Source organism: Ranitomeya variabilis, chromosome 2 (genome assembly GCF_051348905.1).
Source record: "Ranitomeya variabilis isolate aRanVar5 chromosome 2, aRanVar5.hap1, whole genome shotgun sequence".
In the NCBI taxonomy this organism is placed as follows: domain Eukaryota; kingdom Metazoa; phylum Chordata; class Amphibia; order Anura; family Dendrobatidae; genus Ranitomeya; species Ranitomeya variabilis.
In genome coordinates this window covers 804,980,440-804,995,887 of record NC_135233.1, presented here as the reverse complement: position 1 = coordinate 804,995,887, position 15,448 = coordinate 804,980,440, and the positions used below count along the sequence as shown (strand labels likewise).

At 39.3% G+C, this 15,448-nt stretch overlaps 1 protein-coding gene across 1 annotated transcript in view; it reads right to left on the bottom strand.

Moving 5' to 3' along the window:
* The window catches only part of B3GAT2 (beta-1,3-glucuronyltransferase 2), a 285,624-nt gene extending 271,788 nt beyond the window's left edge, over positions 1–13,836 (bottom strand). Inside the window, exon 1 of the mRNA XM_077289950.1 lies at positions 12,419–13,836. Coding sequence (XP_077146065.1) covers positions 12,419–13,084 — 666 coding nt within the window. The 5' untranslated portion in view covers positions 13,085–13,836. The remainder of the gene's footprint in view (positions 1–12,418) is intronic.
* Between the last annotated feature and the right edge of the window lie 1,612 nt (positions 13,837–15,448).

Sequence of the window (15,448 nt, the reverse complement as noted above, 5' to 3'; positions counted from 1 at the left end):
AAGGCAACCTGACAGTAGATTGCCTGAAGCAAGGTGTTCTGTTTGATGTATTCTGTCATGAATCACACTCTTTGTGTATCTCCAGGCTCTTTATTCACATCATGCCTCAACCTCCATTACATGAATCAAGTCAACAACAACATCCAACAAGTTGCAAACAAAGAATATAGAACACACATAAAAGTAGTGAGACCCCTAGAGGCCACATGAACATATAACATATTGCTACATCCTTTCTCTTTTAACTGGAGGAACAATAAAAGATACTAAACTAAAGTATACTATGACAAAGTTAGAAATTAACCTAGTACGTCCAGTTAGATATAATCTTTGAGGTGCGCCGGCTTTTTGCTAATTCTGCCAGCTCTGGTAATATAAGATGTGTCCCTTTCTACATCTGGTACATCTGGTAGTTCTTCTGATATTGTCTGTCTCTGGCCAGAGTCCTCACCCTGATGATCAGCTGTCACTGTTGGTGCCTTACTTGTACTTTCTGCCTCGTTGTCTTGGGTGTCTGGATACTGTTCAAAAGGCCATGAATCATCTCTTTCTCGCGTTTTCCTCAAATGTCTCCGATTCCTCCTTAGTCTTCTTCCGTCGTCTGTTAGAATTTCGTAGGACCGAGGTCCCAGTTTCTGGACAACCTTTGCCTTTTGCCAGTGTTTGTCAAATGTGCTGCTTGGCTGCAGCCGAATGTTGTCATTTCTCTGGAGCTCAGGCAGATCCTTTGCCGATTTATTGTAATAGAAAGCTTGCCTCGCTTGATTCTTCTGTAATTTAGCTTCGATGTTTCCCATCAGCTTTGGCTCTAACAGATGACACGCAGTTGGTACAAGTGTCTTTGTACGCCTACTCATGAGCCTCTGTGCCGGACTGCTGTCTAGGCCTTGGGTGGGTGTGTTTCTATGATCCAGTATAGACAGATATACATCAGCACCCGCCTGGTTAGCTTTCTGCATGAGTCTTTTGGCCGTTTTTACTGCTGACTCTGCTTTCCCATTACTCTGAGGATATCTCGGAGAAGACGTCTGGTGTTCAAATTCCCACTTCTTACTGAAAGTTTTGAATTCTTCCGACGTAAACTGTGCCGCATTGTCAGAGAAAACGATATCTGGAATGCCATACCTGGCAAAATGGGCCTTGAGTTTTTTAATCACTGTTCTCGCCCTTGTGTCCTGCACCAAATCAACCTCCCAGAAGTTAGAGAAATAGTCCACTGTAATCAGGTATTCTTTGTCATTCCATGTGAACAAGTCTGTTCCTATTTTTGACCAAGGCCTATGTGGAATTTCATGAGGTTGCAATGTCTCCTTTGGTTGCTTATCATTGCAGGATGCACATATTTCACATTGTGCTATGTAATTTTTTATGTGGTCATTCATTCCTGGCCAATATACTGATTCTCGTGCACGACGTAGGCATCCTTCCATGCCTAAGTGAGAAGAGTGCAATGTTTTCAATATGTCTCTTCTGAGAACTTCAGGTATAACAGCCCTGTCTCCTTTAAAGATGATTCCTTGCTGCACTGACAATTCATCTCTTATGTGGAAGAATGGTGAGACTTCCCTCGGAGCATGCTGCTTGTATTTTGGCCAGCCCTGCAAGATGACAGTTTTTAAACTCTGGAGACTTTTATCCTTCTCTGTAAAAATCTGGATTTGCTTGACCTTTTCTTTTGACACTGCAAGGTAGTTACACATGTTGATGGTTTCAATGTCTTCCTCCTCATCCTTTGTGCTAGGAAGGTAAGCTCTGCTTAGCGTATCTGCAATCAGTAAGTCTCTTCCTGGACAGTACCCGATGTCAACATCATATTTCTGAAGTCGCAACAGCATGCGCTGTAGTCTCTTTGGGGCATTTAGTAATGGCTTCTTTGTAATGCTCTCCAATGGTTTGTGATCCGACTGCACTGTTACCCGTCGACCATAGGTGTACTGGTGAAACTTCTCCATCCCAAATACCACAGCCAGTAGATCCTTCTCAATCTGCGCATATCCCTGCTCTGTTGTTGTAAGGGCTCTGCTTGCAAATGTAATTGGCTGTTTGTTCTGCATTAATGTGGCTCCAAGGCCTTTTTCCGAAGCATCACATTGTACCACCACTTCTCGATCTGGATCGAAATACTTTAGGGTTGCTGTATCTGCAATGGCATTCTTTACTGCTCGGAAAGCAGTCTCCTGGCTTTCTGTCCATTCCCAGCGCACATCTTTGTGGGTTAGCTGTCTCAGTGGCTCACACATGTCTGACAGATGTCTGCAAAATTTTGAGAGATAATTCACCATGCCCAAAAATCGTTGTACTCCAGAAACATCAGTAGGGGTAGGCAAATCTTGTATTGCTCTCACCTTTTCAGGATCCACTCTGACCCCAGTTGAAGTCAGTCGATGACCAATATAGGCCACTTCTGTCATTTTCAATTTGAATTTGTCCAAATTCAGCTTTATGTTTTTTTCTCTGCATCTGACCAAAAATTGTATCATCTTCTGATCGTGATCCTTGACTGCAGATTCCATATTTTCACCTTCTCCCACTATCAGGATATCATCCGCTATTGTCTTCACTCCAGTAAGTCCTTCCAAAGCCTGCATCAATTTCTGCTGGAATATCTCTGGAGCAGGTTTTAGTCCCATGGGCATTTTCAGCCATTTAAAGCGTCCAAATGGTGAAGAAAATGTTGTCAATAAACTTGAATCTTCAGTCAGGGCCACATGCCAGAATCCATTTTTTACATCACATACAGAAAATATTTTAGCCTTTGATAAATCTGGTAGGACATCATCTAATGTTGGCATTGGGTAATGGTTTCGTTTCAGCGCCTTGTTGAGTGGCTTAGGATCAATACATATTCTTAACTTGCCCGATGGTTTCTGCACTATGACCAAACTGCTGATCCAATCTGTGCTCTTATGGACTGGTGCTATCATGCCTCTTCTCTGTAGATCTTGCAGTTCTACTTTCAGCGGTTGCATTAAAGCTACAGGCACTCTTCTTGTGGGTAATCTGGTGGGCTGCACTGTGTTGTCAATTTCTAGCCTATATTTACCTTCAAAGCACCCATCACCTTCAAATACATCAGCATACTCTGCTTTTATTTTCTGCATGTCCAAGTTGTGCTCTGCATTTAGTTTTGGATTTTGTATATCCTGGGCAACTTCAACAGACATAATGTTCTGAGACTGTACTTTTATTAAGTCCATTGCCTGAACTGCTTTTACTCCCAGTAATGGTACATGGTTACCACCCCGTAACACGGTAAATTCAACTCTATAACTCTTTCTGTTACATGGGTTTCGTATTTTTAGCTTACATGTCCCCATTGGTTTCAGAACACTTTTGTTGTACATCACCAGTACCTTGTCAGTTGGCTCAATAGAAACCTGTTTGTTTAGCAGAGCACATGGAATTACATTGCAGCTTGCTCCACAATCCAGCTGAAATCTAATGGGCTTCTCATCCAACAAGAATGTTGCATAAAGCTGCTTGGCATCCTTCACTACTGACTGCCCGACTACATTGACTTTCTCTGTTGTAGACTGCATTTGTAGCCATGTAATGTCCTCTGCACTGTCAGTGTCTGGTGTCACAGTGTGGAGCTGTCTGTACTGTTTGCCTCTTCCCTGCCTGCAGACAGCAGAGGAATGATTCTTCTTACCACATGACCTGCAGGTTTCCCCATATGCTGGACACTTGGTTTTGTCTCTCTCATGTCTTTTCCCACAATACTTGCAGTGGACAGTGATTAAAGGGTAGTCTGGTCCTGTCTTTCCTTTCATAGATACTGCATGTACCTTGTCATCATCATTCTCACTGGTGCCTGCCATCATCTTCAGGCTGTGCTGTGTGAGCTCAGCAGCCCTGCAGATTTGCATACATTTCTCTAAAGTCATGCCTTCCTCTCTCAGTAATCTTTCTTTGAGATGACTGTCCTTTATGCCACACACCATTCTGTCCTTGATTAGACTGTCCCTGATCTCTCCAAAGCCACATGTTTCTGCAAGTCTCCTCAGCTCTGTCAGATATCTGTCCACATTTTCACCATCCTCCTGATGTCTTGTGAAAAACTTATATCTTTCCACTGTCTCATTCTTCTTTGGGTCACAGTGTTTATCAAATGCCTGCACAATGTCTGCTAGGAGGAGGTTGTCTGTGTCTGGGAGCAAGGTGTGGGCTAATTCTCTGCCATTTTCCCCAATTAGGTAATAAAACAGCTTTACTTTCCGTTTGTCATCAGTGGGGCCCACAGTCAGATCCACATACAGTGTAAACTCTTCCTTCCAATGTCTCCAGGTCTGGGACAGATTACATGAAGTGACATCCAGTCTCTGAGGGGGCTTCAGACCAGTCTCCATTTTGCTGTACTGTCAGGGAATCTGTACTTACAGTTGCAGTGATCTGTGCAGTTCCAGCCTCATATAAGCTCTGAGAATTTGTAGGTTCTGTGCCCGGCTGCCACCATGTTCTGTTTGATGTATTCTGTCATGAATCACACTCTTTGTGTATCTCCAGGCTCTTTATTCACATCATGCCTCAACCTCCATTACATGAATCAAGTCAACAACAACATCCAACAAGTTGCAAACAAAGAATATAGAACACACATAAAAGTAGTGAGACCCCTAGAGGCCACATGAACATATAACATATTGCTACACAAGGGTAGCATCAATTGCAGTTTGCCTGCACTCTGGCAGCAGAGTATGTTCTCCCTTTATACACTTCAGTATTTCAGACATACCTGTAAGCATACTTAGAAAAACTGGATCACTAGTCTGAGGAAGGTACCTGATGGCTTCCCCCCACCCTGATCCCCTTCACTGACAGGTCTCCCACCTTGTACACATACATTTTATTTAGTTGCATGTATACATACAATGTTATGGTCCTAAAGAATGGTTAATTCATAAAAATAAGACAAATATTGCATATTTTTTATGAATTTTATATATTCTAGAATCTGTAAAGCCAATAGAGAAATTACAGCTATGACAATGCAGCGAATAGGTAGTAATACAAATAAAGTCTCAAACTCTATTACTTTTGATTTTCCAACACTATTACTGAACTGACATTACTCGTGGTTATGGCAATGTCAGGACTTGCACTTTGACAAGAATAAATATATCTGCTGTTGCACTTTTGCCCTAGATTTTAACAGAAAAAAGGCATTATTAAATAAAACTATTCATGCTTAAGAACACAGAAATGCAGCTAAGTGGAACATTTTAATGGATAAAGACAGCGAGAAAGACATGTATTCTATTGATAGCATTCCATACTCACACAATAGAAAAATTCTCAATTCCTCACTTAAGTCTTCACTGCTACGGATTTTACACACACACACACACACACACACACACACACACACACACACACACACACATATTCACATTATTTACTGGGTATATACAGTGGGGGAAATAAGTATTTGATCCCTTGCTGATTTTGTAAGCTTGCCCACTGACTAACACATGAACAGCCTATAATTTTAAGGGTAGGTTAATTTTAACATTGAGAGATAGAATATCAAAAATAAAATCCAGAAAATTACATTGTATAAATTATATAAATGTATTTGTAACTTTGCATTGTTGTGATCTCTGGAGTATTTTTTTCTTATTGGCTCACCCACCTTTTTAGTCTATATTTGCTATGTTGGATATTTATTTTTATATTTATAAATTACAGAATAAAGATTTTTGATTACTATATTTACATTTACTTTAGCAATATACTCACCAGCTGTTGTCATCCCGGTCCTGCGCCGCCATCTTGTTACCAGAACTTCTGACTGACCGTAAGTTAGCGGTAACGATCAAAAGCTCTCAAAAGAAGTCTATGAGGAAGTCGTTCTGGTTCCCATAGACTTACATTGAGTTGTGACATCCGAATTGCTCCAGCAAACACTGGAATGATCCATCAGATTACAATCAGGACGAAATGACCAGACTAGCGCCAATAACAGATAAAGATGGCAACTGATAAGTATAATACTAGGGGCAGGGAACATCGATTAGTGACACCACTCCAGCAGTAAAATAAAAAAAACTCTGGAGTGGTGCTTTAAACAGATTGCATTTCTCATTTTTCTGGTGTATGAAGCATCATTTTTGCATGAAGGATAAATGCAGAAAAAATGTGTAACTTTAGTGTCTTTTTTTTTTTACTAGAGCACTTTGGCTAAAGTATATTAGGAGGAATGGGGCCAAGCACAACCAAAATAATTCACTATTATTTGCATAATGAAGTGGCATAATTATATCAGAAGTCTACTCCAGCTCTGAATTAGATTTCAGATTTCGGAGCCCAGAAAGATGCACCGGATTCATTGAGGAGTGCATGACTCTTAGGCCCTTGCAGACCAGGATATTGTTTCATTTTTTTATTTTTTAGCTTTTGTTTTTCCTCCTCTTCTTCTAAAAGCCATAGCTTTTTTATTTTGTCATCAACATACTCAAGCTGTATGAGAACTTGATTTTTCGGTACAATCTGTAGTACTGAATGAGACAAACTGAACATGTACTGAAAAATGTGAAATAAATTGCAAATGGGATGAATTTGGAAAAAAGGTTGTAATTGATTTTTTGAGTTTTGTTTTTACAATGTTGATTATATGGTAAAAATGACCTGACAATATGATTTTTCAGGTTAGTACAAATATGGTGGCGCTAAACATATAAAGATTTTTTTCAATGGCTTAGAAAATCGTCAGAACTAAAAAAAATATGTGACCATGGAAATGTAAGGGCTTGTTTTTTTGTGTGGCAGGCTGGTGTTACTAATTGGGGTACATACAACATTTTGTTAGCTTTTTATTGCATTTTTTAAAGAAAGATGTGGTGACTGAAAATAGTACTTCTGGTGATTTTATTTCTCTTAAACTGTTCCTATATGGGTTAATTACTTTTATATTTTGATTGAATGGACTTTTAGTGACACGAGATTCAAAATGTGTTTATTTTATTATTGTATTTCATTTTTTTTTTTTTAAACTGGCAAAAGGGGAAAGGGGTCATTTTTAATTTTGCTAAAAATTTAAATATTTTTGAAACTTTTAATTTTGGGCTCTATTTTTGGTCCCCTTAGGGAACTTCAGCCTGTGATCCTTCGATAGCTTGTTCTGTGTATGACAATTCCCCTGTATATAGGGTAAATTATGGTCTCCTCTGGAGCTCAGCCTTTGACTGCCATCTTAGTACTTTACATAAGTAATGATGGGAGCCAGGTGGGCCTTCAGCAGGATGGTAACCCATGAACACTTCAAGAGCGCTGTGGGGTGTGTAGCATGGCTAAAGGGTGTGTAGTCGACGGGAGGTATGTGCCACATAAGTGCCTTGTTGCTGTAATGTAGCCCGGAGTATTTCTTTGTTGTATATAACCATGTATATATGTGTGTTCCAGGACCTGTGGTGATGTCAGACCACATGGCTAATCATGTGATGGGTTACTGGGTGTGGTTAGCTCTATATAAGACAGGCTAATGCTTAACACAGGAGATATGTGTGGAGGTGAAACCCTCCTGAGTGCGTTAAGCCTACAGGACTGAGCCTGGTGGACTGGACACTTTGTTTTTCTTTTCCTGAACTAAAGGCTATTTGTTTTCTGTTATTTTTCCATGTGGTTTATGACGTAATAAACCCTGTGAACTTTAAAGGAACGTGCCTCCTGAGTGTCAGCCGTCGCACCTGAGTTAGTGAAATCCCTACAGGTGATGGAAGCTGAAGCGTGTGCAAATTGGTGATACTCCATTTGCAGGGAACCTATAACAAGGGATTTGCTAAGAGCAGCATTACTGTATGTAGAGGCAGAGACACTAATTCCAGTATTGTGCCACTTATTGAGCTGGTTGTTGTCATTTTCATAAATTCACTGTTTTATCTGCTGCAGATCTCTGAATGCCGAGCTCAGTTTAACCCTGCCAACATCGCTGATTGGCAGCTTTCTTTGTACACTGTGCATAGGCAGAACGCTGCCAATCAGCTGCCAAAACGCTGGACTTCACGAGCCAGTTGAAGTACATATTACACATACAATGCTCAGCATAAATGAGTACACCCCTTTTGCAAAGTAAGATTTTAATGAATATCTCACTAAACAAACTATATTTATACTGTATGTTTCTTAACCTTATACATTAATTAAGATGTACTTAATTCAGAATGGAAACCATTTAAATTCTGTCTTATAATTTGTTTTACGCAGGAAATCGAAATGAGACATAAAAAGACATATGTTTCTATTTTTATGACTACTACAGTCAAAAAGGTGAGGAGTGTACATGTACAGTATATGGTTATACACATATGTTATATAAACATAGAATAATGGGTTAAAAACATTATTGGATTTTGTGGTATTGACAAGAATGCAGTTCAAAACAAAAGATGCTGCTTTAATTCTTTATCAACATGATCTATCAAGAACAAACGTTTTTAAGAGCCAAAGAGGGAGATCCATAGCTTTATTTATGGCTGCCATATTTCAGCCCTTTTTCACCAGACAGAGTGATAACAGTTTCAAGAGAAAGATCAATCCTTTCCATTACAAGATATGTCAAGCTTGAAATGATCCATTTGAATTAGAAAGTTTCCTTTGTTTCGTTGGTTTTATAGATGAGGCTATTCAAAGCTGTAATGGGAGCAGTAATGTACAGTGATTTATGGGAAATGTGTGAACAAATGATCACTGCATAGTGCATAGTGCAGACATGACAATCTATAGGAGACTCTTATGGTTACCAATGATAAACTATAGAACGATATAGGAAAAAGCTCTTCAAAAGTAGACAAAGCAAAGCTGGAGGAAAATGCAAATCTAAAAAAGACATCACAGTCAACACCACTGTAGGGAAAGAGATGAATAATGCAGTAGTATCAATGAAATCTTCTAGCTCATTCAGACATATGCATTTAATACAAATTGTGCAAAATTACTCGGGACTATAATTTGCACTATATATTTGCACTATTCTTTCATTAGTCTTGATTTTTTGTTAAGAAATGTAATAAAAGTCAACACTACAAATGAAAGATCGTCTTCCTATTGTGGTTTATTTTTTCAAAGTCTATTCCCCAGGTATCATAAATCTTCAATAATGATTTTTTTCTGGGTAGCTTCTTTACATGTGTATGTGATATTGGAGTGTTTTGAACTCAACTCTTGGCAAAAATTACGGCATCAGTAGACTTATTAGAAGATGTTCCTTTTTACATCTATTTAACAGTTATTTAATAATTGTACATTTTATTGCTGTGAAATATACCTCAAACAAGAGTAAATGGTATATAGTTTTCCAGATCCATTGGAGGAAAAAGTTATGGAATTACTCCATGTTAAAAATAATCCCAGGTAATATTTTGCTTCTCTGTTGTGTTATGTGACTGTCTCAGCTCTGCAGGGTTTCACCACCTTCCCCTATGGGTCGCTGCCTTTTCCTGTGCTCTAAGTTGAGTTTTACAAGTGGCCCGGTGTGATCCCATTACATCATCTGCCAAGGTCTATATAAGGCCCACCAAGGCACAGATCGTGTTTTGATATTAAGACTTGTAATCCTGTTGGTTTTGTTGTACACCTCTATCTACTCCTGGCTTGCATCTGCCTGTTGTTTTGAACTTTGCTGTGTACCTGTGGTCTCAAGTGTTCCAAAGCCCTTGCTCCACACATGCCTTCCTGCTGATGCTAAATGTTTAGGCAGTTGTGGGAAAAATACTGAAAAAGTGAGAATAGTAAATAAATGTGTTAATAGTTTATTTTTATCAGTTAACAAAATGCAAAACGAATGAATAAAGGAAAAGTCTAAATCAAATCATTATTCGGCGTGACCATCCTTTGCCTTCAAAACAGCAGCAATTTCTCTAGGTACACTTGCACAAAGTCAGGTGTTTTATTCATTAATTACACCAAACAGGTGATAATGATCATTATTTTCACATGCAAGCTGAAAACAGTAATTAAATGAAACAGCTGTGTAGCAGGCCTACAGTTGGATGAGGAACATCCAGCTCTGCTACAAAGGTGAAGTTGTGAAAAACATTTTCATGTCACAGGTAATACATCATTGGAAGACTGAGTACAGCAACAAGGTAGTTATACTGCATCAGCAAGGTCTCTCTCAGGAAACAATTTTAAAGCAAATTGAGGTTTCAACATGTGCAGTTCAATCTCTTTTCAAGAAGCAACAAGAAATGGACAAAGTTGTGGGAAGTAGATGTAGTGTTCAGCTAAAAAAGTTTAGTGTAGAAGATGAAATACACATCATGCTTACTTTCCTCCAGACGAAAAAATCAAGATACATCCCCAAACTTGCAAGGGAAGGACATGGGTGTAGCTGCGTGCATTTGGTTTCAGCCAGTTCTAAGCTGATGGCACTGCTAGACATTTTACAATTTTGAAGGGAAATAAGCATGATATGTCTTTCATCTGCTGCACTAAGTTTCCTTGGCCGACCACTGTGTCTATGGTCCTCAACATTCCCATTTCATATGTCTTTAATGCTGAGAAATACAGAGATATAATTATCCATCATGTAATACTATTTAGGAGACATCTGATTGTCTCCAAATTTATTCTGCAGCAAGACAATGAGCCCAAACATACAGGCAATATCATTAAAACATTTCTTCAGTGTAAAGATGAACAAGGAGTCCTGGAAGTTCTGATATAGCCCCTATAGTGCTCTGATCTCAACATTATCGAGTCTGGCTGGGATTGCATGAAGAAACAGATGGATTTGTGCAAGCTTACATCCACAGAAGATTTGTGGTTAGTTCTTAGAAATGTTTAGAACAACCTCTCTGTTTAGTTCCTGCAAAAACTGTGTGCATTTGTACCAACAATAATTGATGGTGTTCTGAAAGCAAATAGTTGTCACACTAAATATTGATTTGATTTATATTTGTTTTTCGAATTTCATTTTGATTTATAAAAATAAACTATAATTTCTATTCTTGAAAGCATTCTTACTTTGCAGCATTTTTTCGCAACTGCGTAAAACTTTTACAAATTACTGTATAAATACTAAATAGTTTTCATAGGGAGCTTATTAAGATATGACCAATTAGTATTCCATAAAATTATAAAACCTTCATTCTCCAGTTATAAAATGAAACCTTTAACTCTGCTGTGAATTTAGGAGGAGCCACAAATTAAAGCGCATTGCACACATTCACACATTCTTATAACTGACACAGCTTACTAAGAGAGAGCACTGAGCACGAAGAACAAATTTTCCGAAACTGGCACACTGACTCCCTCTGCAGACAGTTCCATAATTCCGGTTACTGTAAAAATATTTTTCTGCTCATAAAATATTGTGAATTTAATAATTTTGAATATGTTGTGCTAAACGCACTGGACTGTTGTGCTGCACATCCCCATCACAATATATGAGGCTGTCCATTTTGGACACAGGTCAGTATACAGTTTTGCATTGCACTCCACCAATACCCAATGATAGCCCACGGTATTGTACATTATATTCCAAAGTATTTGAGCTTAAATACCATTAATAAACCTGTTGCATGTAATGTATGCCTGTATTATCTTACTAATCATTTGTAATATTATCTAAATATATAATTTAACAAAGAAATGCATTTTCCATTCAATACGTGTAAGATCATCTCAAGCCAATAATAGTTTGTACATGTAAATATTAATCTGCTTTTTAATATGATAAAGCAATTTGTAAGACCAGCCTGCTTACTGTCATATTCCACATATGCCAGCTGTACAACTCTTTAGGGAGAGGAACTGCAGGGTGTTGCTGGAATCTACAAGTTTGCTGGAGGCATCAGCGGTAGTAAGTGTGTTTGGAACTGTCCACAAGCCCCAGTGCTGAAAGTGTCAGACAGGTAACTTCTATCTATGAGACCTGTTATACTATTCCCATCATCAAGCATCTCAAAGCTGAATAACATTTACACCACATAGACTTTTTGGGGTTGTCCAGGTTTAGGGACAATTTTTTTTTACTTACTTAAATACATATAGTTTTGGCTAAAAATCATAATTTATCATTTGGCTTCATTAAAAATGCTTTCTATTGCCTCTGTATTGCACTGAATATTGCTGGCTGCAGAATGAGTTAACTGATAAAATCCATCGGCCAGAGTATTCTGACTAATCAATGGCAGAGTTTATTACTCTTTTTTTCTGTCTGTTTTTAGTTTGTCTCAACTGGTGTATGATCACAGACAACATCAAAGTTGAGATCATTTATGACCACAGGTCACATCAAAGTTGAATGTGCAGGAAAAAAAATGACCGTAAAAGCAAAACAGTGCAAAACGTTTAGCTAAACTCAAATGCAAAAATCATTATTATCCCCAAATACATGCATTTAAGTAAAAAGAAATTGCCCCAATGTGATAGTGGTAATGAGATGAAAAATGGAAAATTGACACATGTAGGAAAATACCTCCTGGAAAAGCTCCAGACTGTAAGTGTTATCATCATCTGCAAAGAAGACAACGCCTGCTGGGTTCTCCTGCTGCACAGGGGCTTGGACTCCTGAGCGCTGAGGATGATGAGGTGTCTTAGGTTGATATTGCTGCCTAAGCCAAGCCAGTCCTGCATTCCTCTGTTCTGTAGCTCTGGGTAAACCAGAACGTTTATATCTCCTTGGTGTGGGCACATGCAGGTGAGTGGCCCTTACACCTGCCCCAGCCAAAAAGCGAGTGACCAAATCTGTTGGATGTGGTGCGTCCTCTACCACTATCCAATGTAAACGTGGGACCTGCCGGAATGTGTTGGCTAGGCGAGTAAGTTCTGCCTTCTGCACCGGACGGCTATAAGTAGGGGTAATGGCATATACAACAGGCATACTATTATTCTTTGCCCACTGGTTATCGGTGCTGGTCAACACTTCTTGATTAGAGGTCCATGAAGCCATGCTGGTGTCACTTGGCTGGGGTCTCATCAAAGCTGCACGACCAATCCTATGCTTCCAGTATGGAGAATAGTGGCGGGCAGTGGGTACCCTATTGGAATTAGAAGGTCTTCTTGTATCAATATCAATAATAATAACAACAATCAATACCCAAGGAAGAAGAATGAAGAAGCGACTGTAGAAGAAAGACTTCATCCTGTTATTTAGAAAAGTAAAACCAAGTCTAACGGAGAATAAAACTCAAGCGACCTTAATATTCTTATAAAGTAAACTCCAATGAGGTGAGGGGAATCCAAAAGACACAAGTAAACCAGAATTACAATTCCCATGCAATTGCTTAATCTTAGTTACATAGTATGAAGGAAGAGAAGACAGGCTGCAGCTGTAGGGAATGCTCTTCTATTGCCATAACTCCACTTAAAGCAATTATTGTTTCTATGGGTGCTTGAAAGTCATTATAAAGCCCCTCTACGTGTCAGTGACTTCGTTCTCCAAGCCACATGAAATCCAAATCAAGTCATGTCATTAGCTTCTCAGAAAATAGCTCCAATTATCTCCAAAGGACTGCTTCATTGATAAACTCTAAGTGCCCTGGACAGCGACAAGGAGAGCAGAGCAGGCAGCTAACCCTCAGAATACAATGCTCAGACATCTAATAGATGTTATTCTTGTCCCCGAAACTTCTTGTCTTTTCAGCATCCATGTGCTCAGGATTCTGTAAGCATCACAATAAGACATCTTCAAGTAGGTCGCCTCTGCCAGCACAACATGGGCAGCAGCCAGGTCACAAGGACTGGGGATTGTTTGCTGCCTCTTGTTATTGCTAGTGCTGCCTGTAAAGCTGTGTAGAGTTGGGTTGTGATTCTGGAATAAGAGCCTCAGTGATGCACTCGATGAGGCTGACTTGGATAGCTGCTCCCTGCATCACTCTCGTCTCCCACCTCCTCTCTTTGTTTCTCTTTCTTTGCAGTCCGATGAGCTGCTGGGTGGGGAAGAGGGAGGAGAAGAATACAGGGACCCCCTGTGGCTGGCAATGAGAAATGAGATTGAAAAGCTCTTCTGGTATCACTGATTTTGCAACTGGCAGATAGATTGCTCTTTGTTCAAGCCTCCTATTGTTTCATTTGTGCTGTTTTTAGTCTCCATTTCATTGTGTTCCTAAGCTTGGACAGAACACTTCACCATGAACCACAGAGCTAACACTTCCTCATCGTTTCTCAGCGGTTGACAACTCAAGTGGAAGGAGAGAAGGGAGATACATGTGTGCAGATGTACTTGTTGGAAGGCTACAGAGGAGAATGGAACTGTACAAGGACATTTACAAGTTTCAATAAAACAATCTGTACAAACACCATTTATACAGTTCTTGTTTAAACATTTTTAATTACTGTAAGAATCATTTATTCAAGGTGGAATTAAATTGAGTATTCTTGGAAGACAAAATGCAAGATCTCCTCAGCCACATAAGCAGATGTAGCTGAGATATACAAAGAAGAACTAAATTTAGCCAATTTATGGCTTGCGGTGATATTGCAGAGTAATGAATACTGAGTGCACAAAGCCCCTCACAAACTACATATTCATCTCTGCTGCATCTAAATATTCAACAAGTACAGTAAAACCCATAGAGGTCATTACTAGGTCTGCTTTCTGGCTCCGTCATTTTTCCACATCACTGGTTTATCGTATATTTTGGCAGTGAAACTTTTTTAGAAACTATATTATAAAGTTTTGTTTCCGGTTTCAGACAGCCCCTTTTATCCGGCTGCAGTTTATTCTTAAAAAAAAAAATGAACATTGCACACTTTCCCAAGGTCCAGCATTGAGGCTCCATTGCTGTTCCTGGAGTCTGTTATTGTCTGCAGTGCTGATGTCACGTGAACACTTTGTCCTTTTGAGCACTTGATTCAGCTGGTACAGTACAGACAGACTCAGGTAACTAGATCTACACATAAATAACAAATAACAACACCTGAACCATAGGCCACATGTGTGTGTTTTTTACTTGTCTTCATTGTTCTGTACTGCTGTATTCACTTTACTATTATTTTATAAACTGTACAGGTTTTCATGAGCTCTTTCCATAGTTCATGCTGTTATATTTACTTGTCTACTTATTGTGACGCTAGTCACTTCTCACGGCCAAGCCATGAGTCAAGGAGTCCAAGGTCAGAAGCCAGGAGGGTACGTCATAAACAGAAGAAAGAGACAAAAGTGTAGTCAGGTAATGTTCCAAGGTCAGAGACTTGGAGGATAATGGATCAGAGCTGAAGGAGTTAAACAGGTGGATGGACAGAACAAAGTCCAAGGTCAGGCAACAGATCAAGCATACAGAACTCAATGCATAAGAGACCAAACCTCACAAGCTGAATGTACATCTGGCAGAGTTCTGGGAGGTACAGCTCAGTAAAGAAGCATGGCAATTAACTGGAATAATGCACACTTGCAGTCAGCTGACGACTCACAGTCTCAGATTGGATAGTCAAGCTCAGCACACCCCTGTACTAATTTGGATGGTCAAGCTGTCAAACATAGTACTGATAGCTTCAGCATGCCTCT